The following is a 27,230-nucleotide window of genomic DNA, read 5'->3' as shown; positions in this document are numbered from 1 at the left end:
ACATTTTAAGATAAGTAATTAACAATTTTTAAATTTCTGTATGCTATGGCTAAGTCTTGCCCAAAGCTCAACTCGCCTAGAGACTCACAAGACCTCAAAAATTTGTAGGTCTTTTTTTCGAATACTTTATCTCTCTAATTCAGACCCTGGTTTACGTAGCTTGACGGTCTTCCACTCGTGATGTTTAATTGTCTGTACTGTAGGTATTATTTTTACTACCTATTATCGTAGGTAACATTCTAAACCTAATTAAATAAAACGAAACCATAAACAGGTTCTCCAGTACGCGATTGCTTGCTACAGTAAAAAAATTGAGGAGAATGACGCTATTACATATAACAGAATTTACTAATTGTAGGAAGTTTAAAACAAATAAGTCGTTTACTAATAAAAAATCAAAAAATGATGGGCCCACTTTTTATATTTAAATAGTCAAATCTGTCTAAGAGCGAAGACGGAGTTGGTTGTGCTGTGTCTTCGACGAAAAAGACAATCACTTCTGCCCGACTACTTCCTACCCCGCGGCGTAACTAAAAGGGGGGCGGTTCCACTCCCGGTCTCTGATATGTAGGGGCCTCCAAATTGGCATAAAAATTAAGAATAAACGAAAACATTTTTTTACACATATATAAAACTACAATCTAGTATATAAATTAAAATAGTTTTAATGTTTACTTTATGTTTTCTTTTATAAAAAATTAGTAGGCATTGCAATACACGTTATAGTCACATAAAAAACTTGGTATAGCTAGCCTCTATACTCATTAAATTCTCAAATAGTAAAACGATTTTTTTTTTATCCGAACCATAATTTCCCGAATAAAGAAATTATCAAGCGCACCCTGAGTGGTTTCATTTTCATTTTGTTACAAACAAAGAAACTCTTGTGAGCGTGAATACATACTGTATGAAACAATTATTCTATTGTCTTAAGGATAATTCATTAGGTACCATTAAAAAGTTGTATAATCGCTCTCTTCTAACTTATAGACCATGTATATACCATATTATTTATCTATGCTTATAGACATAGTGGCTCACAGTCGAAGACGTTCATCACCACCGTCGTTTAATAAAATTTATTGAAAAGTTACTCTGTACAAATATTAATTTATGTTAATATCACCTTTAGCTTCACACGAAAATAAGTGACAATGTGAACAAATTTTTAAGTGAAACATTTACAGTTTACAGGTAAATATTCACATATAAATTTTATAATATCGCATCTTAATGATATATGTATGTATATACAGTGTATACTTATACCAACCATATTTATGTAACTTGGAACCATATGGGAAACTTTAATTACAAATTTTACGAAAAAAGTTATTCTTCATAAAATGCTCTGCATGGTCAAGAACCTACTAAAGTAAAGTAGAGTAAAGTACTACCTTTATTTTTCACAATATTGAAAATCGTTATTATCGAAAGTTGTTTGAAATTAAAAACTATGTTCTAATATGCAATTACATCCTTCTAATTAAAAAAAACTGAAAACTTTTCTCAAATTACGGGTTACCATCATTTTCATTTATTACAATTATTAAAACTTTTTTATTATTAATTTTAAGAAAATTCACAAAAATTTTTGCAAGGTCTAACCTAAGATTCAATCATCAGATATCAAATTTGATTTACATGAGGTATGTAAAAAAATATGAATTTCGCTCAAGAGTAGTACCTTTATATTTCACAATATGGAAAAATTTATTATGAAAAGTTGTTTGGAATTAAAAACCATGTTTTAACATTCACATCCTTCTAATTAAAAAAAATTGAAATTTTTCTCAAATTACTGATACTGTGTGTGGGTGTGTGCGTGTGTGTGCGTGTGCGTGTGTGTGTGTGTGTGTGTGTGTGTGTGTGTGTGTCTGTGTGTCTGTGTGTCTGTGTGTCTGTGTGTCTGTGTGTGTGTGTGTGTGTGTGTGTGTGTGTGTGTGTGTGTGTGTGTGTGTGTGTGTGTGTGTGTGTGTGTGTGTGTGTGTGTGTGTGTGTGTGTGTGTGTGTGTGTGTGTGTGTGTGTGTGTGTGTGTGTGTGTGTGTGTGTGTGTGTGTGTGTGTGTGTGTGTGTATGTGTGTGTGTGTGTGTGTGTGTGTGTGTGTGTGTGTGTGTGTGTGTGTGTGTGTGTGTGTGTGTGTGTGTGCGTGCGTGGGTGCGTGCGTGCGTGGGTGCGTGCGTGCGTGGGTGCGTGCGTGCGTGGGTGCGTGCGTGGGTGCGTGCGTGCGTGCGTGCGTGCGTGCGTGCGTGCGTGCCTGTGTGTGCGTGGGTGTGTCTCCGTTCGGCTCGCGGAGATAAGAATACGGCCGAGACAAGAAGGCCCTGCCTGAAAAATGGAACAATCTTTTATATCATCTTTTAGAGATAACTCTGTTCCTAGCTAACCAAAACCTATCATTCCGAGATCGCAGGAAAGGCGTGACTTCGGGAAAATAAAGGCAACTTCCTTGAATTTGTTCATCTTCTTTCAAATTATGATCCTGTTCTAAAAAAACATGTTCTACGGATACATTCTGCTTCAAACATTATAACTTACTTGTCTTTAATGATACAAAATGAATTGGTAGACTGACTGGACAAGAGGGTCAAACAGAAAATCATAACAGAGATCAAAAACGCAAAATATTTTGGGATACTTTTTGACAGCACTCCTGAGTTTCCCACTTAGACCAAATGTGTGGGATTGTGAGATAAGTTCATATTACCGAGAATGGTAAAATTGAAGCAAAGGAATCTTTTTTTTTATTTTTTTATTCTTACTGGGAAAAATCACTATACATAACCAATGATATTATAAATGCACTGGAAAATGATGGATTGGATGTACAATTGTGTAGGAGTCAAGGCTATGATAATGAAGTTACTATGCCAGGCATTCATACAGTGTCAGACATCCATGACGCATCAGGTGTCCAAGCAAGGATCAAGGAAAAAATAGGAAAATAATGTTTGTGCCTTGTGCAAATCATTCTCTCAATATGTGTGGAGTTCATGCACTTGTAAATAACCCTAGCTGTGTAATGTTTTTTGCAACTTAAGAAAGGGTATATAATTTCCAATTGTATAAAACGAAATAAGGATAATGATTTAAACATTTGCACGTGGAACGTAAGAAGCCTTTATCAGCCTTGAACCACGGCTCTGTACATACAAGAAATGAATACAGCTAACGCAGATATCATTGATTTACAAGAAATGAGGTGGGCTAGCTCAGGCATCCTGGAAAAAAATAACTGCAATATTTACTACAGTGGACATCCTACCCGGCACGAATTTGGTACCGGATTTATTGTAAGTAGCAAGATAAAACATAGTATAATCGATTTCAAAGCTATTGATCATAGGATGTGTCGAATAAGACTTAAAGGGAAATTCGCTAATATTAGCATTATAGGATTAGCATTAGAACTATAGAGGTATTACTCTGTTAGCATCTGCGTATAAAATCTTCGGCAATGTATTGTTTGAAAGACAAACATTTTACATAGGATATTGTTGGTCAATATCAATGCATATTTACTGCTTGAAAGTCAACTACACATCAAATTTAAGCACATAGGCAAATTCTAGAAAAGTCACTAGAATATAACATAGATACACACCACGTCTTTGTCGACTTCAAAGCAGCATATGGCAGTGAGAAAAGAATTGCATTATATAATGCAGTGATAGACTTTGGGATCACACCTAAGTTAGTTAAGTTGACCCAACTAACAATGCAAAACGTAAGCTCATGTTTACGTTTAAGACAGGGGGACGCGCTGACGTGTCTCCTCTTTAATATTGCCTCGGAAAAGGCAATCTGACAATTAAATATTAGAATGAATGGAACTATTTTTATTAGATCGACGCAAATTCTCGCATTCGCTGACGACATAGTTATAGTGGGCAGAAGTATGAGAGACATGGTGCAGTGTTTTATTAGGCTTGCGGACGCGGAAAGTAAATTAGGACTTGTGGCAAACGAGGAAAAAACCAAATATATGTTTGTTTCTAAAAACCCCCGAAATATCCAACAGAGAATTCAAATTAACAACCATACCTTTGAACAAGTCAAAGAATTCACATATCTTGGATTGTTACAAGATATGTACAAGACCTTAATAAGACCGGTTTTGATATATGGGGCTAAAAAAGATGAAAGACTTCTTGGTATTTTTGAGAGAAAAATTCTTAGAAAGATTTTTGGGGCCGTAAATGAAATTGGGCTATGGCGTTGAAGATGGCGCGACAACTTTGAACTATATCAGTTATACACCGATTCAGATATTGTGAAATTTGTTAAAGTACAGAGATTTAGATGGGCTGGACACATTGTTAGGATGTCAGATCACGAATACACGAAGAGATTAACATTTTCAAAACCAGAGAACACAAGAAGCAGATGACGACCACGAGGGAGATGAATTGATGATGTGGAAGAAGACCTACAGATTCTAAGGGTCAGAAAATGGAGGGAAGTTGCCAGGAATCGACAAGAGTGGCGACTTCTTTGTGAGCAGGCCAAGGTCCACAACGGATTGTCTGTCGAGCCACTTATGATGTTGATGATATAATTTCTGCTCGTCCTCTCCACATAGATGAGGGATTTTAATGGAAGTTATGGGTGTATCTGTAAAACAGTTATCTGACACTAGATGGAGTGCCAATCACGAACATGTGAAACCTATTTTGAAACATTTTGATAAAGTAGTTTAAGTTACAGAAAAATTTTGCGACGCCAAAGAAAATATTAACACACGGGGATCAGCTGAAATTTTACTCTCGAACATTTTATGACTTCAAATGTCTTGGATTCTTTCACTTATAAGGCTACATTTTGCAAGAAATAAACAGGGCACAGAGGTATTTACACACGGAGGGTTTAAGCATTGAAAGAGTAAAACTCTCCAGTTTGTTTGAGAATGTAATGAAATAGGAATCTCCCTTGAAAAAAAAGTAGGAGAGTTTTAAAAAGTATAATGTCTAGAAAAACAGCCGAAGATGCTGGACTATCGCTCGAAGATGAAACTAAAAGATCTGTGCTTAAATGTTTAGACAAGCTACACAAACAGCTTCAAACTAGAATACAAAGAATGAAGACTGTATTCGAAAAATTCAAAATCGTTCAGGTCGAGTATTTACTCAATGATTGTGACACAGAACTGCAAACTGCAAAAATAAATGAAGAGGCCAGAAATTGGAAGATGGCACAGTTTATCTCGACCTTTATTCTGACACAGGACCTGTTGGAACCTTTTGCAAATGTTTTTTGCCATAAACCTATTTTTAACAGTATGTGTCTCTGTTGCTTCTAATGAAAGGGAGTATTTCAAAATTGAAACTAATAAACTAATAAAAAGCTATTTACGATCCACTATAAGCCAGATCCGGTTTGGCAATGCTCTCGATTGAACGTGAAGTAGCAAACACCATCAACTTCGACAACGTAATCAAACAATAAGAAAAAAAATGTGTTTGATATTTTATCTTTAAATTTCAAACATGTTGTATTTAGGTAGTTCCTATATGGAGATAAGTCTTCGCTTTTTTCTTATATTGGGGAGGGGGATACTTCCTCCCCGGGCCTTCTAAATTGTAGTTACGTCACTGTTCCTACCTGCAGCGTTTACACCGCAGAATTACACTGAATGTTACAGGCTTTAAAGACCCACAAATGGAAGCAAAACTATCGCCACCTACAGCACAGTACCAAAATTGTGGAAAGTAACTCATATGTAGACCTTTACGAGTTTGAGTGGAAAGGAAATCGACGAGTCAAAGGCGTGCGGTTTTTAAAAAATGATCAGGATTTTAGAACGAATTGATTGTCATAAAAATTATTTTCTTATTTTATAGATGCCTTAGATGAAGAAAACTAGTCCTTGTTAAATATATTTTTTGGGAAAAACCCTTTATCCGTTTAAATTAATAAATTTATGACTGATTCAAGGATTAAATTTAATTTCTATTAAAATGAGATTTAATGATATGGGATTAGAAAAAGGGTCGTCTAGTAACTTTAGCACAGCTCAAACTGAAACTAAGTACTTAAACAATTCTTGGTACGACATAAATGGGTCACCTGAACTGAATATTTATTTCCATAAAATATAAAAAATATGTTCAAATAAAAACTAACATACATAATCTAAGCTGAGTCTTCTATGTCATCTTTAGAATCATCCGTAGTATCTTCGCCTATTCACAACTATTGGTTCCATGGTAATTTCAATGAAGTTATCAAGATTCCACATATTCTGCTCTTCTTTCACTAGATGCTAGATACCTTTTATCCACGACTGTAATTTTAATATATTTATCTTTATGATACCGTGTCAAGTTTAATAACTCGATTTTCAAAATTGGTCCATCGAATTTAATATCTTTTTTAGTAAGCCAATCCGCAATCTCGGCTTTTTTCCATTTAGTGGTTAATAACAACTGTTCTACACGCCGGCAGTGATATGGACCGTTATCCATAACAATAACAGATCCTGGTTCGATTTTTAACAGAATATCTGAAACCCATTTTTCATAATGATCTGCATCTATTTCCTGATGGTAATCTTCAGTCCTTTTAGAAACAAATGCATTTAAACCCCCTTCAGCAAATCCTAAGTCGCTACCAAATGGCTAATAATAAGGGATTTTCCCTTTCCGGATGGAGCTTTTAAACCTGTCGACAAACCACTTAGGAAAGCTTTTCGTTTATTTCTCACATTTAAATCCTGCCATATTTTTGTCATAGTATGTAGTTAATTTAACCATATTTCATCAAAAGAGATAACAACAATTTTTCATCCTTATGTCAACCAAATACCACTCCATCAATCGAACTCCAACGTCAAGTACATCTATAAAACTCTGAAATTCATTCAGTTTATTTCTGAAATCATAACCACCGCTGAAAAAAGTAAGACTATCACAATACGAACTGCTTCTGAAATAAAAATTCCCCCTTCTTCTACTCCTACTGAAGAAAACAAAAACAAATTTTGCAAACCAAAACAACCTTCAACAAAAAAGATAAAAATCACCAAATATCAAAAACTCAACACAAAAGACTGACTTTGCTACATTACGGAATCATGTAAAAGAATTATTTAAAGACGAAACTCAAATTCTCACAATGGCCAGCTAGCAGATTTCTTTGAAAATGTAACAGGATCCAAAGATCTATTAAGTATATAAAAAAAGTACACACAGAACATACTCATTAACTGTTGAAACTTTTATCTTATGTTCACCCATATTATAAAAAAAATAAAAACTTAAGTACACACATCAGAAAAAATTAATGCTACAATTAAAATTAAGTAAAATAGCTCAAGCCCTAAAAAGTGAATCAGATACATCAATAGACTCTTCTCAAGAATAATGGCCCCATCCAATAAAATCTTACAGGGTTCCATGCTCTAATAAATTTTTCACAACACTTATATCAGAAGCAAATCTAGCCAATATATGCTTACAAGAAACCAATTTTAAAAACGATTATTGTTAAGAACTAAAAAATTACACCTGTTTTTATAAAAATAGAATATATCCTAATATAGCAAGTGTTACCAAAGAACACAATATTGCAGCCTTTTGCTATATGTATTTAGTAGCAGATTAAATCTAAAAATATTGCATTGTGTTTTTATTAATAGAATAGAAATAATAACTAGATATAATAGAAATAATAACTATATAAATAGATTTACCTCAAAAAATATATCCATATCTGTGTATATTCCTTCAAATCAACTTATTGATGAACGAGAACGAGAACGAATGATTAATCAAATTCCAACACCTCGGATATTGCTAGGCGACTTTAACTGTCATAATAAAATGTGAGTTTCCAATTATACTTCGGCTAAAGGTCGAATAATAGAAAATATAGCAATCCACAAAATCCAAATATCCCAAATAATATAAGATCCACTAGGTTTGACATCTACACAGGCAATTCATTAGCAATCGATATAACTATATGTGAACCAAATATAATCCCAATATTAAGATAGATGTCATTATTTATTTGTACGGTAGTAGATCACTATCCAATCAGAATTTCCTTTCCGTCGCCTAATTGAAAAATAAATAGCTGCACTACTCAGAAATAGAATTTAAAACACGATCTTCTTCGCGTGCCATATCAGAATTATCCGACGTTGGCGATCACCATTGCGAAGGCTTCTCGATCTTCTGCAATATGGAATAATTGTCCTGCATTTGTCATGTGTCCATTCACGAAAGTTTTTTAACCAAGAAACTTGTTTTCTTCCTACACCTCTACGGCCCTCTATTTTACCTTTAAGGATCAGTTGTAATATTTTATATGGACTTCCCCTTACTATATGTCCCCGATAAGACATTTTTCGATGTTTAACGGTCTTTAGCAGTTCTCTATGTTTGTTGACGCTCCTTAGTACTTCTTCATTAGTTTTTCTTGCTGTCGAAGGTATCTTCAGCATTTGTCTATGAACCCACATTTCCAATGCTTCAATTTTGTTCATGATCGATCCTTTTAGCGTCCACACTTCTGCACTATACAAAAGTACGGACCAAACATAACCATCATTTGTCTTAGTTCTAAACTGAGATGATTATTGCAAAGCAATGACTTCATTTTCATAAAAGTAGTTTTAGTCATTGCTATTCTACGTTTTATTTCTATGCCTGGATGTAGTTGGTCCGTTATCACAGTTCCCAAATATGTCATTTTGTGGACTTTCTCAACTTTGACTTCGTTTAATTGAAGCTTTGCATCGGGATGTGGGTCACGACTAAACACTAAAAATTTGGTTTTGGTTTATTTTTATGCCCATTTCCTCTCCTACTTCGTGAATACGATCAAGCAGAATTTGGAGACCCTTTACCTTAAAACACGGTAACTGGGAGAAATAGAGTGAATTAATTGAAGCAAATATCACCAACCTACAATAAATACCATTTTCAGACATAGATAATGATTTAAATGCATTCAAATCCTTAATTACAAAAGCTGCAGCACAACATATAGGCATGACCAAACCCCTGCTACCATTTGCTTTTTTACTGAGATGGAATGAAGAATGTAAAAAAGATATTAAGTCTTATAAAAAATTTTAATTAACGGAAACAGAACAGCAGAACACACTCTTGGAACAAATTCGTATCAAGTACAGACAGTTCAACATCGCCATTTCTTGTCTGGAAAAATACTAAGAAAATTCCAGGTAAAAAACATACTCTTTGCAATTTGTAAATTTTACAATAGGCAAATGATAATGACAGTAACAAAACATTTAGGAAAACTGTCCAGTGACAGTTTCCTTTTACTTATCTAAGGCTGGGTTTGGGAAATTTAACTACTACACAACACTGACATTTTTAGCACATGACAATAATGTTATCAGTAATAGAAAAGAAATAGCTGAGGTATTAGCAGCACAGTTCGAAAACAATTCCAATGAACATAATTATACAAAAACATTCTTAGAAACAAAACTTACTGGTGAAAAAGTGCCTTTGGATTTTAGCGAAGAAGAAATCCATCCAATCAACTATAACTTTACCATATTTAAATTAAATGATGCCCTAGCTGCAACCAACAATACAGCTCCAGGGCCAGATAATATACTGGCTATCTTTTTACAAAAAATTTAGGATAAAAGCCAAGACTATTTGCTAAATTTGTACAATTACATATGGACCAATAATGTATTTTTCAGTAGTTGATATGAACCTATAATAATTCCATTACTAGAACCAGACAAACCTAGAACAAAATCAGACTCATATAGACCAATATCCGTAACAAATGTCATCTGTAAAATTATGGAAAAAAATTTAGATGTAGACTTCTCAGGTATCTTGAGCAAAATAAACTACTAGCTCCTGAATATATCATATATTATATTTCATAAAACATTGTATTAGAAGAGTGTTCATCTAGGCAACGATATGTCACCTACAAAGTTACAAAAGAATGGAATTCTACAAGGGTCAACGATAAGTGCAACTATTTTTAATGGCTATTAACGACATACTAAAAACAATTCCCATATAGTTAAAGGGAGATTATACACAGATGACTTAGTAATTTGTACAAAGGGAAAAAATATCCTAGCAGTTCAGAAACATATACCACAGAGCTTAAATAATCTAGAGAATTGGTCCAAGTTGAACGGATTACAATTTTCTGAATCTAAAACGAAGTGCATGTTGTTTTGAAGAAAATATAACCTACGGACACGGAGATTATACCTTAATGGAAATTCCTTAGATTTCGTAGACGATATAAAGTTTTTAGGAATGATATTCGATAAAACACGTATGTGGAAAAATAAATGTCAAACTGGTGTGAATTTATCAAGAACAATACGGGGCTTGGGATCACACGAACGTAACTACTTTTTTATTTTTAGTATTTTTGTGTACAGACATATGAAACTTCAACCTATATGTACGTATATAGTCAAGTCATATGAACGTATGTCCGCCTTGCTTTGGAGACTTATTTAGAGAAACATAAGTGTACGGAGGATACGACTTAGTAACATCAACAAACCGAGTCAAATAGTTTGAGTCACAGAAATTTAACAGCTGTTACAGTGCTATGTGTTGAAAATGGTTTTGTCAGCAAATTTACTCTTACGTTCATGTTACGGTTATGTTTCAATAGGTTAATGATTAGTTAGTTTTGAATTTAGATTTGTTTTGAAGCTAGATGTTACTGTTATTATAAAACCTAGTTTTATTTAAGTTTTCAAACAGTTTTATTGTTTAAAAATATGTATTCTTCAAGAGCAAATAAAATATTACAGTTATTTTTAAAAAAATCTTGAAGTAGGCAATACAATTATTAAATGACTGTGAATTATCGGACAACTGAAGTAGTAACAAGGATAGTTCTAGAGAAATTAAGCTTCATAAAGTTTTTGTGAAGAAGTTGGAGGTCAGTAATTTATCAGCGTGATAAGGAAAATACCACAATTTATCAAACGTTTGATTTAGGTAAGCTGAACTATAATTAAAAACTAGCTCTACCTACTCTAGGTATAATACATGTCTTTCATTTTGGTTCTCATGCATGGATTACTTAACAATTTCCACCATTGCGTATTTATGTAGGTTAAAAATTTACAGAGGAAGACAGATAGCTGATACACAACTCTTTTTATGAAATAGGTGATACCGAAAAGCAAAGACAATATATTTGCAACTTGGTCTAAGAAAAACCAAAACTTTCAACGAGGACACAGGCTGAGACATCCAGGAGATCTAAAACGAGGTATGTATTTCTATTTTTATTCAAATAACGAAAAAATTGCGATAGGTATACCAAGGATTTTTTTTAGACTTTGGATATTTCTGAAACTTTTGTACGGAATATTTTAAAAACGAAACCAGAACATAACATTGTTCCTGCAGGTCTCAGAAAAAAGGACAGTCCTGGGTTAAAGTGCCCAGAATATAATAAATAAATCATAAGAGATAATATAAAGTCATTTTCTAAAGTGCCCTCACACTTCTGCAGGAAAGACAGCAACTATGAGTACTTATTTATATATTTCAATAAGTAATACATTTCACATTACAATAATGTATGACGTGTTTACAGATAAGTGCCTCGAGAATGGCATAGAGCCCGAAAAACAGTGGTTGCATAGGTAAATATTTAACGACAAGTTTCATTTAAAATTTTATGTACCTCGTAAAGATTATTGTGACACTTGCTTTAAATACAAATCTGCATCATCTGCGAAAAAGCTTGAAATGCAGGAGACTTATGAAAAGCATATTGAAAAAAAGAAGGAAGCTAAGAAATTTCATGATGGTGCAAATTTGATAAGAGCGTTTATTTTATTGGACTTAATTTAGAGTAAGGTATTGCCCAAATGTAAACGCAAAAGCTTTGTTTTATAAAAGAAGGTTAGCTGTTTATAATCTCAGTTTATAACGTAAAAAATAATAACGCTCTGTGCTATAGGTGGCATGAAGGAGTCGCAGGGAGAGGCTCAAATGAGGTATCGCCATGTATCTTTGATTATCTGAAAAAAAAAAATGCAAACGGTAAACCATTTGTGCTAATGAGTGATACTTGCGGTGGACAAAATAGAAATGTTTACGCTGTTTTATTTTAATATGGCCATTCCATGATGGAATACGACACGGTACATGTACAAATAGAGAGAAAAAGAAAAAACGATGAAATTTTTTACCCACCCGGCCTTGTACACAGTGGTCATTAAACAAACAAAAATATTTAGCACAAGAGACGGACCAAGAAAACATTTTTGATGCAAAAAATTTGAAAACAAAATTAATAAAAAACAAAAAAGTTGACACAGAAGGCATGGTTAAAAATTTCTTAGATTCAATACAGAAAAGATAATCCAAATCACATTTTTTTTAAATATGATAAAAGGAAAATGAGTTTCGCAAATTTCAAACCATAAGGAGAGGAACACGACCAAAAAAAAATTGCTTGAACTGGCATATCAACAGACATAAGGCATGTTGCTTATAGCCAAAGAAAAATTGTATAACCTGATAGAACTTTGTAACAGTATGGTAATATCTACGCAGTAGCACCCATTTTACTGGTCGTTAAAAGCCTGTGAACAACCACCAAGCGAGAGTGTTTGTCATGAAGGCCACGAAAATTAAATTACAAAGGGTCTAGCCGGTTAAGATAGTGAAAAATACCCCCAGCGATATTTCAAAAATAAAAAATACCATGTTGTTCAATATCAACAAGTATTCGACCAAAAAAATTTTTAGACCTATAGACCCAAACATAACCTCAAAAAAGTTAAAACGTGTTTTTTTCGTTTTTTGACGATATCTTGGATTCTAACCGTAGTACTTTTCGATGTAGAATAACATGGTATTTTTATTTTTGGACTATGGCGGGGGAATTTTACCATCTTAACCGGCTAGACCGAAAATGATTTTTCGTTGTTTTGACCATGATGCTACACCTATAAAAATCTGAAAAAAATCATGGAGATAGTTTGACACTCAACCAATAATATATATTTTTTTGAAGTGGCGTTCGAGACAGTTTATTTTTAAACAAATTTTAAAATCGTTTAAAAATTGGAATTTCACGTCAAAAATTTTGTCCAAAACAACATGATGTAGACCATAAAATATCCTACAAATTGAAAAAAAGAACGAATTTCTATTATGATTAAAAATGAAGATATCGTTCAAAAACGAAAAAATACGTTTAAATTTTGTTTGAGGTTAGGTTTTTTTTGGTACTTTTTGATATAGAACAACATGGTATTTTTATTTTTGGAATAACGCTGGGGGCATTTTTCACTATCGTAACCGGCTAGACCCTTTGGTTTTATACTTTAATTAATAATGTTTCAATGTTTTTTTTTAGATTAAACGTAATTAAAAAATAATAATAATTTTTTTTATTCCTACTCCTATTTATCCTGAGCCTCCGAATAGCCAGCTACAATTGGGGAGCAGATTATACATCCCTATTAAACATATAAAATTCAATAATCAGAACAAAAATCGATTATGATTTTTCCGAATATCGCCGTAGAAAGTCTCCAATGTCTAAAGGGAGAGTTACCGCTCCATTTAAGAAGAATTTATCTTACTCCATCTTATGCTACAATAGTTCTCTCAAATTTAAATAATTAATTCATACATAACACTGAAACTAATCGTTTCACCAAGCTCTGTAGATAAAAGTAAAAATATTTCCTCTAATCAAAGGATTCGCCAGTAGGTACCTAAATAGGTTGTCCATTGAACTACCATTAATCTTATTCCCAGTTAATATTAAGATATTTCCACCTTGGACAATACCTCTTCCATACATTAATCTCAAGTCTGTCTGTTTTCAATCAAAATGAAACAAACCATATCGATATACTTTGGTCCTCCTTTCAATAATAACAGCTATAGTAAGACAGTAGTTATCACTGACTATTTAAGCTCCATTCCGACAATTCAGCAGCTGTTTCCAAAACACGTAATTGGGTTCCGTTATGAAAAATTAATTAGATATTTTACATTAAAAAAACACCGACATTGTAATGCTTTGGGTTCCATCGCATGTAGGTATTCGACAAAACGAAGAAGTAGATTACTGTGCTAGAAATGCAGCAAACAACGAGAAGTCAACAATAGTGAGTGAAACTGTTGCTGGTGATATTAAAACAGTGATTAAATCCCAAATCGAGTATTAACAGTGGCAAAGTGAATGGGATAACTCACAATAGAAATTAAAATAAATTAAACCGTCGATAAAAACCTGGGGGAAGCAAAACACAAGCCGTGCCAACCAGGTTAGAATTGACCGACTACTTTTTAGATCATATATAACTAACATACGCATATTTATTTGCCGGAAGAAAGCAATCGGTATGTGATAGATGTAAGACATATAAATGAAAAACGCTTATTAAACTGTGCAAAATTTATCTAAAAAAAATCACACAAAATCTTTCCGACGAACTAAAAACATTATTAGATGAAAACCGTAATATAAGCAATATTGTAAATTTTTTATTGTAAAATAAATGTAAATCAACATGTCGCTAATAACCTTTAGTATTGATGCGACTGAAAGTATTATTTATATATTATATAATAAATCTCATTTTACAAATGTAAAGTAGTTGAATTGGAAAATATACCTATGGTACTTACCTCTTTTCCTAATACTTTGGACATAATTCTAACTTCATCTGAATCGTTTCCTCTCGTTCTCGAAGGTGGCTTAGAATTAGCAAACTTTAGTAAATCTTCACAACTAACGTGGTGACTATGCATTTTTTCTTCTTCGCCCTTTAAACCGACAAAACTTTCATCACCATCTACAACGTCAAGCTCAACAGGTATCTCATCTAAAGCATTTAAATTGGATTCAATTTGTTCTTCAAAGTGCTGAGATTCGGGATTTTTTCCATGAATTATACCATTGTTAGTGTACACTGGTTCATTATGAAATGGATTGATATTCACCGCAGGGGGTGGAGATACTGTGTTGACTTTGTCGAGGGTCCTTTGAAGACTGGTAGGAGGTATTATTAGTGGATGTTTTCTTGTATGTCTTGGTTTGGCTGCCAAAAGCGCTTTATTCTTGTCTCTGGGAGGTAATGGGATGGGGTTTTCATCTTTATGAATTGATTTAGTTAATGCAATGGTTGAATGTAACGGAGATTGTCGAGGTAGGGTGGCATGAGAAAATTCTAAAAAGCAAAGATAATCAATAAATACATTTAAAAGAAAAAAATGTTTAAAGCTTAGATAACACGTACTTTAGTTCTACGATTTGCTTATTTTTTATTTTTTCATAAATACAAAAGTAAAGAAACGGCACAAAACCGAATGACATAAATTCTCATCCGTCAACATTTTGAGTGGTATGTCACATAGTCACAAAAATATTTTCTTTTATCTAATAATTGACTCTAAATTAAATTTTTAACATATATACAGTATAGGTAAAAGTTTATGGTCGGTATGGACCTTACATGAGATGAAGTGAGAAACACCTGTTTAAAAAGAGAGAGGTATATTAGGTCAGCCCTTTAAATCGCCGAACATGAATGAGTGGATATAATAAAAAAAAGGGGAAGTTCAACGTTGTCAAACTTATTGGTTTTATTTGACCTGTTGTCTTTTTAGCATTTGAACAATGTTTTAAGATAATCAAATTTGGGCGAAATGGATTTAAATAGCTTACTGTTTTTTATTGGGAATATGCCACAATTTTACTTTACAACTAGTGTTTTAGTTTTTAGTACACTTTGATTTCCACTACGGAAATCGTTTTATATAAATAAAATTTATTAATGGTTCGTATTTTAAGTACGATTTCCGAATTAAAGATCTAAACATCAAAATAAGCTTATTTTAAAGTCACATTGTGCTTTATTCCCAATAAAAATAATAAACTGCATATGACGCCGCAATAAAAAACCTTCATACAAAATTATTTGGCAACGTCTCGTCTCCCGATCTCTCGATTCGTCAAAGCACCGAATCAAAGTAAGGACAGAGGTAACGAGTAGAGGTGGGTCGTTGACGTTTTTATCGTAAACCGATTGTCGTAAACAAGTTACTATGATTGTTTAATAGTAGTTTCATGTAAGAGAGTACCTACATAAACAAACATAATGGCTATTAGCGTTTATACACAATATTTATTGAAGTGAAAGAAACTAATGAAGGATATATTTATTATAACTTGAAAAATAAACTAAACAATGCAACCCGATATTAGTAATTGTACTACGTCGGATACTATGGATGTAAGGTTACCGTTTGCTAAAATTTTATTGCAAGATTCTTGCGGGCAGCGTACCATAACAATCACTGAACTACAAGTATTTTTCGCCACTCATTGTACTTGTTATTTCTTTAAAAGGCCGTAAAATTTGGGAAAGTTGAGAACAAATAATCCAGTCTTCATTATTTAGATTTGGTCTAAGTCTAAGTCTGTATTAACTAATACCAATGTGGAACGGATTGCCTCTTTTTCTAACTCGGTCATTCTTTTTAACATGTAATAGGTGAAGTTCTACCTAGTTTCCACGTCTTGGATTGGCCGTTTGGGAATTCTGTTATGTTGTAATTGATACTTTAAAAGCCTTTCTGAAGATAAGGTACTTTTTTGAAATGTGTTTTTTGCCGAATTGCCAAAAAAAAAGACTTTTTATTTTATCTATTTGTACACGACAGCATTTAAGTGCGTCCTCCACCAATAAAATTTAACGTGTGAACAATACAATTTAAATGTTTTCATTCCAAAACATCTTTAATAGCTTTGACCATATTTGAGACATTATCAATTACTGCAAAATTTACTTTTCGTTTTAGACCCCACTGATTAATAATTTCAGTAATTTCAAAAGCGATGTTTTCTGAATTATGGTTTCCATAAAAATGGCAGCAGCCTAATAAAACCGTTTTAAATTCTAAATTTTCGATTAAATATTGTCCTGTTAATGCGATGTAATTCTCAGTTATTCCATATGTCCAGAGGTCAGTAGTAATACAGTTATTTTCTACTTCTTTAACAACTTGTGATCTAATAATTTGCTCAATTTTGATATAACATTCCTGAAGTAATGAACCTGACGTAATGAACAAGTTTTTCTTGTTGGCGGTTTATATCCAGGAATCCACCCTGCAAACTTTTTAAAAGCTCGTTCTTCAACTATGGAAAACGAATAAAACGAGTCTTTGCATAGGTTTAGTAAATCCATATCTATTTGTTTCTTTTGTTCTAAACTAATATTTTTATTAATGGAAGTATCCATCACCTTTTGACGCTTGGGTGGCGGTGGCAGTATGTCAGTACTTCTAGTAGAAGTAGTCAAAACGGACAGAAATGCGTCATGAGAAGTTTCAATCATTGCAATATTCAGAAAGTGGACCATAAAAGCTGCATCTTCTACAAATATGCATTTTTTGAAAATAAAATTATTATTCTTATATGAGGTCAATAATTTTGACTAAGAAAAATAATTCTTAATTGGATATTTACAATAAATAAATCCTTTGACGAACTATCAATAAAGATTTGAAATTGAAAATGCAGATCAATCGTAAATCGAAACTCATTCATTAATCAGAATAACTAGATATAAAAAACAAAAGAAAGAGTTAAGAAGCTGGTTACTTCTATAAAAAAAGGAAAAGAAGATTGTACTAGTGAAAATCAACCAGTACAAGAAAAAGAAACTGATAAAGATGACTTAAGTCCATGGTGTATTTTTGATGAATTAATTGGACATGACTCATCTAAACATACACCTGTATCGAGACATATAAAAGAAGTCGACATGTATTTGTCTGATGATATATTACCCACAAAAAATTTCGAACGGAGATTGGAACTGTCCATTACAGTGGTGGAAAAACCATCGTCATGTATATCCTAACTTAACCACTATATTCATCAAATATTGTAGTATTGTAACAAAATCTGTTCCTTGTGAACACATGTTCAAAATCTGGTTTAATTTTAAGTAAAAGAAGAACACGGTTAACAAGAAAAGTGGAAAAACTTATGTTTTGAAATGTGTAATGTAAATGTAAGTACTATTTGTATTGATTAATTTATTTTTCAAGTTATAATAAATATATCCTTCGTTAGTTTCTCTCAATATAATAGCCAATATGTTTTTTTATGTACTCGCTTATTTGAAACTACTGGTAAACAATCAACTAGTTACAGTTTACGAAAAACGGTTCCGATAACAATGTCAACGACCCACCTCTAGTTTCTTATGTATATTAGGATCGGAACCAGAGATATGTTAAATATCTCTGATCGGAACTAATCGTCTCACTAATAGGCAATGGGCGCCAATAAGAAATATGATTAGATATCCTGTTAAATTTTACAATACCGACCACAAACTTTTACCTACACTGTATATATATATATATATATATATATATATATATATATATATATATATATATATATATATATATATATATATATATATATATATATATATATATATATATATATATAAATATATATTGATTCTCTCTCCTGTTGCCGACCAGAATGTAGCTTCGACTATTTTTTAAATAATTTTAAACTGTTTGTCCTTGTTAGTGTTATGTACAATTTTATGTTTAATATTATGTTTATGACATTCTGCGATTGTTGGATAGCCCAAAATTGGAAGGAAGCGCAAGTACTTGGACAAGATTTAATTAATAAAACTGTGGTCATATCTGCCTTTATTTTATCAAAGTTCATATATATATATATATATATATATATATATATATATATATATATATATATATATATATATATATATATATATATATATGTATATATAAGACTATGGTGACAAGACACACCGTTTGTCCAGTAAACTAACGACGTCATCTAGTAAAGAAATCTGAACTACCAAAATTTGACATTTCAATCATATTTTGTTCTTGAAACAATACGTTCAATTAATAATACTGTATTAATTACATATTCATATAATTAATAAGTAATTTTAATAACATTTTTAAGGTAGAATTTAATACAAAATATTTTAAAGCTTTATGTTAGTTTAGATATAAAATCCTAACGCCATCTGAACAAAGAAATCTGAATTAACTAGTTTTTTCGAAAATTGTTAAAAATATAGGCTAGTGTAATTGTAAGGTAAGATCAATGACGTATAATATATATTTATTATATGTCACTGGGTAAGATTAACATACACTTATTATAAAAATAAAATGACGTTTAACAAACGTCAACGCTTTACCAAAATAAAATAAAATTAAATCAAGTTAAACAGAATTATGTAGAATTAAATAATTTTTTGAGCGTTTTGTGGTGGGGACGGATTCGTCGGATCGTGACGTATGATACATCATATCTACTTTGTGTTTGGTCCGATTGGAGCGTGTGATACGTAAAATGAAAGGGAAGGATATCACGACTATAGACAAAAAAATACGAAAAATAGACAAAAACGTCAATACTTCTGAATTTTGGTATGAAATATCTTTAACTAAAGTTAATATTTAATAAAATAAATATATCAGCAGGATAATTAATAATAGAATTTGACAAAATAACAGAATAATAGGATTTTGCATTTTCATAGAATTTATTTGTCAATACATTACATAAAAGACTGTCTCATTTTAAATAGAATCATTGATTTTAAAGAAACTGCTGCAGTATTTATTATAAGTAATATAAGTACAATAATAAGTATTCTTTTGGGATATTTTATGAATTAAACAATTTTATGAATATCTCACCACATTACCAAGGAATATGATTACCACGACCAATCCAACGTTCAGGAAAGTTTTATTTAAGTATGTTCTCACTGCCCTCTCTCTAGAATATGGTGGAGTACCATCTTGCATAATAAACCACATATTTTGTCTTAAGTTTGATGACAATTCTTCAATATATAAAGGTTCTCGTAGCGCTTCGTAAGGTAATTCGTTTATCCGTAAAAAAATGTTATTAATGTTTTCAAATCATATGTTTGCTGGAAATTTATGTTGAAAATGCCTTTCTCTCTTAATATGAGGATATTCAGTATCCTAGAAATGATTTTTCTTTAAATTAAAAGGACGAAGGACTATCGACGAAGGAGTGGTCAAGATTTTACCTGTTTCGGACATCATTTGCAAATCTGCATCTTAAAGGTAAATTTGCTGACAATAGATTTTGCAATTTGGAATTTATTAACAACTAACGTTAAAAAATATATTATGTCTAGAAACAAGTTGATAGAGAGTAGTAAATCGATGTGAATACCGTTATTTCGTATAGCTACTTGTGACGCCGTCTCGTAGCGCTTCTTCCGTGACTCTCGTCTCAGCATTTTACAATAGAGAAAAAGTAATACAACGCCAGTATAGAAACTTGTAGAAGCGATAGAGAAAGGAAATTGTAAATATGATGACACGGCACCTAAAGAAGAAGATAGAAGCTTCTCCCCAATAACACATTTAGCAGTCATAATAAAGCATTTTGTGATATTACATTATCATCTTAGAGTTGTTTTAATTGGAACAAACTATCAATTATGCTTACCCGCAGGTATTCAGAGCTTTACCGCAAAAATATCACAACTAAGAATTTTATGCAGCTGACTTATAAAATGCGATTATCTCGACAACGGTTGAATTTTAAAGTTATTAACAAGTATACCTTTTCTTTGTAAAAATAATGTATCTTTAATATTTTGTAACACAAATAGCGCTGACTTAAAAAGCAAAAAAGTTAAGCGCAAATTTATGTCACATATGTAGCATATCAAAGTATCTCTATCAGCTACATCAAAGTATGTATAAAATTATAATATCTCCTACTCAAAAGCATTCAATTATAAATTTTTATCCATAGATATATACAAACGTAAAAGTTATAGCGAAAAATAAAATTTTAAATTTCCACTTTCAACACCCTGTATCTTTCTTAATATAAACATTTTATTAAAGCAAGTTGGCTTAAATCTTAATATTTTAAAGTGCAGAATCTACGGTTTTTTTTGTACAATTACTTAAGGGCCACCCTGTATATGTATATGTATATATATATATATATATATATATATATATATATATATATATATATATATATATATATATATATATATATATAAAAGTATAAATATTATAAAAATTGGGTGCCTTACCTTGTCGACCATTAAGATGATCGGGGACAGAATTTCTTGCACTGCCACTTATTTTTGGAGGAAGAGTGCTTGCCAGACTACTAGATCTTGTCCTAGTGTTTATTATTGGTTGTCCTGACCTTAAAATCCTCAATGGATTTGTTACCATTAACTAAAATATTTTTAAATCACATTTTTACTAGTAAGAATTCAAATTACAAAACATTACATTCATTATATGAGAGTATTCTTTTGCAAATATTCGTAATAATTAGCAATAAGCTAATATAATATTGAAAAATACATTGTATGATATGTTTTGTACACACTTATGACAAATGAATGAATTAAAAGAACATACTTTTAATATAATATTGTTAATAAATATTAAGTAAATTATAAAAGGGAAGGATCCCAGTGGGTGGCTGTATACCATAGTTTAAAAAAACTTCTGGTGTAAAATGGTGTAAAATTTAAAAAATTTTAATAAAAAATAAAAAACAGATTACAATTTTCATCGGAATGTTTTCGGTCTTATCGGATCATCAGTGAAAATATAGTTATAAAATGGGAAATAACAACTTAAAAAGGTGTAATAACCTTTGGATCACATTTTAAATGTATTAAAAATTAAAAATGAAACGACATAAAGTCGATGTTACCGGATTTAACAAGGGAACATAATGACCCCTACTCGAAACAAAGACTACGTCTGAGCCTTACCGGAAATATCAGCTAACTTTTGAAAGGTAGCAAAATTTTGTTCAATTATTAATTAGGTTAGGTTATTAATCATTAAGCCGACTCATTGGGTGTCACGGTTCATCGTAGATAATTATCTCTGATTATTTATGGATGTAAACGATTTGTATTTTATATAAAAATTGATACTTTCTGGTGTGCTCTTATGTATGTCGTTTAATTTTAAAGGATTTTTATAATTTCTATCGGCAGAGGTTAAGTCTTTGAATTCAATTTTGTTTAGAAATACTACACTTAATAGTTTTAAATGAAACGCCCATTTTTAAAAATTTATAAAAATGAGAAATTAATTTCCTTTCAATTCCCAATGTTCTTTAACCCATTTTATGGAACATGTCTTTAAATTTTACACACAAATTCCCAAACTTTTTTTAACTTTAATTTCTACGCTTTAGAAAATTTTGATATTTATATTCCACGTCATTAGAGATAAAATGTTGAAAAATAGGGTGTATGTAGATGTCTCACTACAACCAACTTAAGTTATTTCTATACAGATCGTGACTATACTGGTTACGGTAAGTCTTATTTATGCTAAATTCTTTCTAAACTCAAAAATAAAGGATTGCCACGGAAAAATTTTACATTTGCAAACTGTCCAAGTGTTTTCTTACTTATATAAATATAAATTATTTAAGTCTTTTAATCTATTCCAAAGAAATAATTTTCTTTAATTTAAATATTTTAATAATAATCTACTATCAAAAATGCCTCCTTATTAGTCTAATGAGATAAATTTAGCCTTATTATTTATTCACAGAGCACCAAAAATATTGTTTAAACCATCAAAGTATTTTCTCACGGATTTACCGACCGAGAGACACCTGGTGGATATATAGTAACAACTCTATTGAATAATATAAAAAAAATAAATAAATAAATAAAATAATAAAAAAAGAATCTAAGATAAAAATACGAAGAGTAAAAAAGAAATACAGTATAAGCAAAAATTCTTCGAGTACTGATTATTATATGATTTGAAAGAAACTTTTCGAAAAATGATATTTTTAATAAAAATAATGTTAATTACTTCCGTGGGGAGTTCTCCGTCTCCCATCGGACGCGTCCCCAGGTGGTGGATAGGGGAACGCCCTAACCGGTCATAGGACCGGTGGGTAGTTGGGAAATAAAAATACCAACCGCGAACCAAAATAGTCTAAGGTATGGCAACCCTAACAGAAGAGTCCCTGGCCCTTCAGGTTGGGGGTTGGGCTAGAGGCTGACAACATCTTAATGTAAAAAAACATATGTCACGGAACCTCTGGAACTATTAGCTGGACGGAGCTCACGACGACGACTATGCAAACGAAAAAAGGAATTGAAATTAGGAACATGGAATACCCAACCCCTGTACTGAACTGGAGCACTCACTTCTTTACTAGACATAGTGAACAAATACAAAGTAGATGTTTTAGCACTGCAGAGAATCCATTCCATATATTATAGCTGCAATGAAAGCCAACACAGATGGGGTGAGATTTATGGTAAACCGAAGAACAAAAGGCCTAATTATTGACTTTAAAGCCTACAGTCAAAGAATGTGCTGTTTGCGCTTGAAAGGGAAATTCTTTAATTACAGTTTGATCAATGCACATGCCCCAACTAATAATAAACCAGAGGAAACAAAAGAACAGTTCTTCGAAGACTTAGAGCAAGCCTACAGGAGATGTCCCAGAAATTACATTAAGATTGTATTAGGTGACATGAATGCAAGAATAGGACGAGAGCAAGTTTTTATGCCCACGATAGGGAAGCATAGCCTACACAACATCAGTTGCGATACTGGATTACGACTGATAAACTTAGCAGCAGCACTCAATATGACAGCCGCTAGCACCTATTTTGAACACAAGAACATACACAAGGTAATCTGGACCACTCCTGATGGAAGAACAACGAGCCAGATTGATCACATCTTAATATATTCAAGGCATGAAACAGACATAATAAACTGCAGAAGTTATATAGGCGCAAACATAAACTCAGATCATTGCCTAGTGATCTCAACATTGAGGGCTAGAATTTCAAACACTAGTGAAGAAAATAAAAAGGATACAAAAAAATGGAATGTGCAAAATCTGAGAGATGCGACAATTGCAGAGCGGTACTCGGAAAACATCACCAACAGGCTAGGTAATCAAAAATGTAAATGAAGAAGGCCAGACAGAAATAGACTCCTACTGGACCAAAATAAAGGAAGACATTGGGAACAGTGGGATGACATTCATGAATGGGGAATGGGAATATACACCAAATCGCCTTATTGTAGCTCATATATTGACCAACTTAATAGTGCATGATTTCATTGGGAGTTTGAATGACAAAAAAGCGATTAATGGAATTAACCGAATTGCAAAAGTTCTCGTTTCAATGAGCCTGGAATATTTTGGATAGAAGTTTTGTTTTTCGTGGAAGTCGCTGATATAAACCAGTCGAACTTCAGCCAGTTCGCTTATTATACATATTCCATTCCTTCATAACAACCAATCCAGGATTCTCGAACACTGTATCAGCTTATACAGGTCTAGTGGACGGGTACAATATTATATACCGATATGGCAATTTTTTAACTGCCGTATACGTTATTCAGTATGTGGAACAAAGATTGTTTGTTAATTGTTTGAATACGAGTGAGACACAATCCACGCATATTGAAGTAGCGAGTCTAATTTTTAATCAGTGTTGCAAAATTTCTATTACATCATTCCTTCTAAAATATTAGTCGGATACATGAGTGTAACATAATATTTAAATCCACTACAGTTTATTGTAGAACGAAAATTATTATGGCCCCAATAAAACTTACATGAAGTAATAATGTAAGTGTTATTTTTTAAACGATTATATTATTACTTAATTAATTAACAAAGAACACCGAATTCAGAAATTAATATGTGACAACAGCGTGAGCTAAATAAATAACGCACTTCAGTAGACAGACAGATAGTATAAACGGTGTGCCTGCCCCCTCTACGAGTATATGATTTCCCCTCCAAAGAATAGGCAGTGCTTATCTGTACAGCAGCTTTATGGTCTATCTATTTGATTTTTAGCTGTGGTGGTAAAAGGTTTAAAACAGATAATTAAAATGCCAACCGTATATGTGAAATGGTATCATGGGAACCATTCTATTGAAGAAATAATACAGTTATTTATTGCTGCTTTTGAAAATCGACCAATTCCGACAGAGAAAACTCGAAGAGAAAGAGAAAGCGATCAATTATTAAAAACTTTGAAAATTTCGGTTGCATAAATACCTGTATGAAATGTCGTCCAACGGATCAACCACGAGCGAAACAAATCTCTGTTGAACGCGAAGCTCGCGAAATGCAAGTTTGTTTAACTGCTGAAGAAACGGCTTGTTCGAGTAGACAAATTGCGGATTAACTTGACCTAAAGGAGAGAACTGTAAGGAATATTTTAAAATTAAATCAATACAATTGCTATAAAGTGCAAACCACCCAAGAACTTTTTCCAGAGGATCATTTTAAACGTATGGAATTTTGTGAAATTATGATGGAGAAATCGAATGAGAACAATAACTTTTTAAAAAATGTTTTGTTTTCCGATGAATCTTCATTCACAATCGATAAACGCCATAATCCAAGTGTCGTCTGCTCTTGGTCTAGGAAAAATAAACATTTGAGTATTGCTGTGAAAATACAACACCCAAAGAAATTAAACGTGTGAACTGGACTTAACGATAATATAATTGGTCCATTTTTTATTACGGAAAATTTAAATGGACGTAAGTGTCTAGATTTATTACGCAATCAAATTATTCCAGCAGTTCGAAACCTTGCGGTCAACTTGTCAACAGATTTAGCACCTTTGGATTTTTATTTCTGGGGAATGCTAAAATCAAAATTATATCGGCATGAATTCGAACGAGGCACTAATTTGGCTTAATTTCAAGAAAAAATTGTTCAACTCTGTAGTCAAATCAGTTAAATGCAATGAGACTTGCTTTAGTTGATAGATTCAGATTTTGTTTAGCTCAAAATGATGGTTTGTTCGAAGATTCAATTGGATAGAGATTATTTTAAAAATGCCTTTCTAATTTAATTATTTAGAATAATTTTTAAGTTGGTTTTTTTCTTATAAAAATAATATTTATGTTTTGTTAATAGTAAGTGGATTATTGTTTTATTTCTAAGCTATCATAGTAAAAATCTACAAGAAATGCATTTAAAATTCGAATATAAGTGTTCCGAGTTTTTCTTAAGGTTTACTGACGGAAAGTTATAGAAGAAATAATTTAATGCAAAGAACTACACACTCCTCGTCAGTTTCTGATAAATTTTCTGAATGCCGAATAGCCGGATGGATCTTGGCGCCCGCACTGTGAAAGGCGTTGCTTAAAATTTTACAACTACTCAGGGGAATATGTGTTGTTGCTACACATCAATGTTCTTAGTTAACTAATTAAGTAATTGGTATAATCGATCAGAAAATAATAACTACATGACTACTTAATTTAAATTTTTTTGGGACAATATTAATTTTCAGTCTACAATGAACTGTAGTGGATTTAAATATTATTTTACACTCATGTATCGGACTAAAATTTTAGAAGGAAAGATGTAACAGAAATATAGCAACACTATTTAAAAGGTATACCTACTCCTTCAACATGGTGACTGCCTCACTTCTATTTAAACAATGAAGTGTTATCTTTGTTCCACATACTGAATAACGTATACGGTAATTGAAAAATTGCCATATCGGTATATTTGGAGTCACTTGGTTGTTTCCAAAAAGTATTAGCCGCCTGCGATTTACAAGATGGTTGACTGTTTCAGGTTTTCCGCTACAGAGTCCGCAGCTCAAGTCGCTATGAATCAGTCCCATTGTATGCAGGTGTTCCTTATTACATATTAGCATATGTACGTCCAATATACATTTTGCGATGTGTTTGTCCGTGTTTATTTTCCCGTAAGTTATGTTGCCTTCGAACCCAGATTTTTTCCGGTCGCGGATGCTTTTAGGCGATTCCACGGTCGGCTCTGGATCCAAGTATTTTATAGCTGATGCTCCTATGGCAAGTGTATCAGATTTGCATTGCCATATATTCCCCGGTGACCTGGAACTCGTACGAGTGTGATACTGTTATGTTCTGCCAGTCTGTCGAGTTTCTCTCGGCATTCCCTTACTAGCCTAGAATCCACCTTAGGACTTATGAGTGCCCCATGGCTGCTTGACTATCTATGCATATATTGATCTGCTTCAGTTCGAAAGCTCTTATGTTAATTTCCCTTGTACACTGCAAGATGCAAAAATCTCTGCTTAAAATACAAAGGTATATTGTCTTATCCACCACTACCGAATATTGCTGCACCCAACACTTCTGCATTTTTAGA

General features: G+C 32.4%; 1 protein-coding gene across 4 annotated transcripts in view; it reads right to left on the bottom strand.

Moving 5' to 3' along the window:
- The window catches only part of Ack-like (activated Cdc42 kinase-like), a 212,344-nt gene that overhangs the window by 42,837 nt on the left and 142,277 nt on the right, over nt 1-27,230 (bottom strand). For all 4 annotated transcript variants that reach the window (XM_072537697.1, XM_072537694.1, XM_072537696.1 and 1 more), the window contains 2 exons: nt 21,130-21,280; nt 14,642-15,183 (listed from right to left, as the gene is read on the bottom strand). In XM_072537697.1, the coding sequence (XP_072393798.1) occupies nt 14,642-15,183; nt 21,130-21,280 (693 nt within the window). The remainder of the gene's footprint in view (nt 1-14,641; nt 15,184-21,129; nt 21,281-27,230) is intronic.

Source organism: Diabrotica undecimpunctata, chromosome 7 (genome assembly GCF_040954645.1).
Source record: "Diabrotica undecimpunctata isolate CICGRU chromosome 7, icDiaUnde3, whole genome shotgun sequence".
NCBI classification, from domain to species: Eukaryota; Metazoa; Arthropoda; class Insecta; order Coleoptera; family Chrysomelidae; genus Diabrotica; species Diabrotica undecimpunctata.
This window is presented reverse-complemented; position numbering and strand designations above follow the sequence as displayed.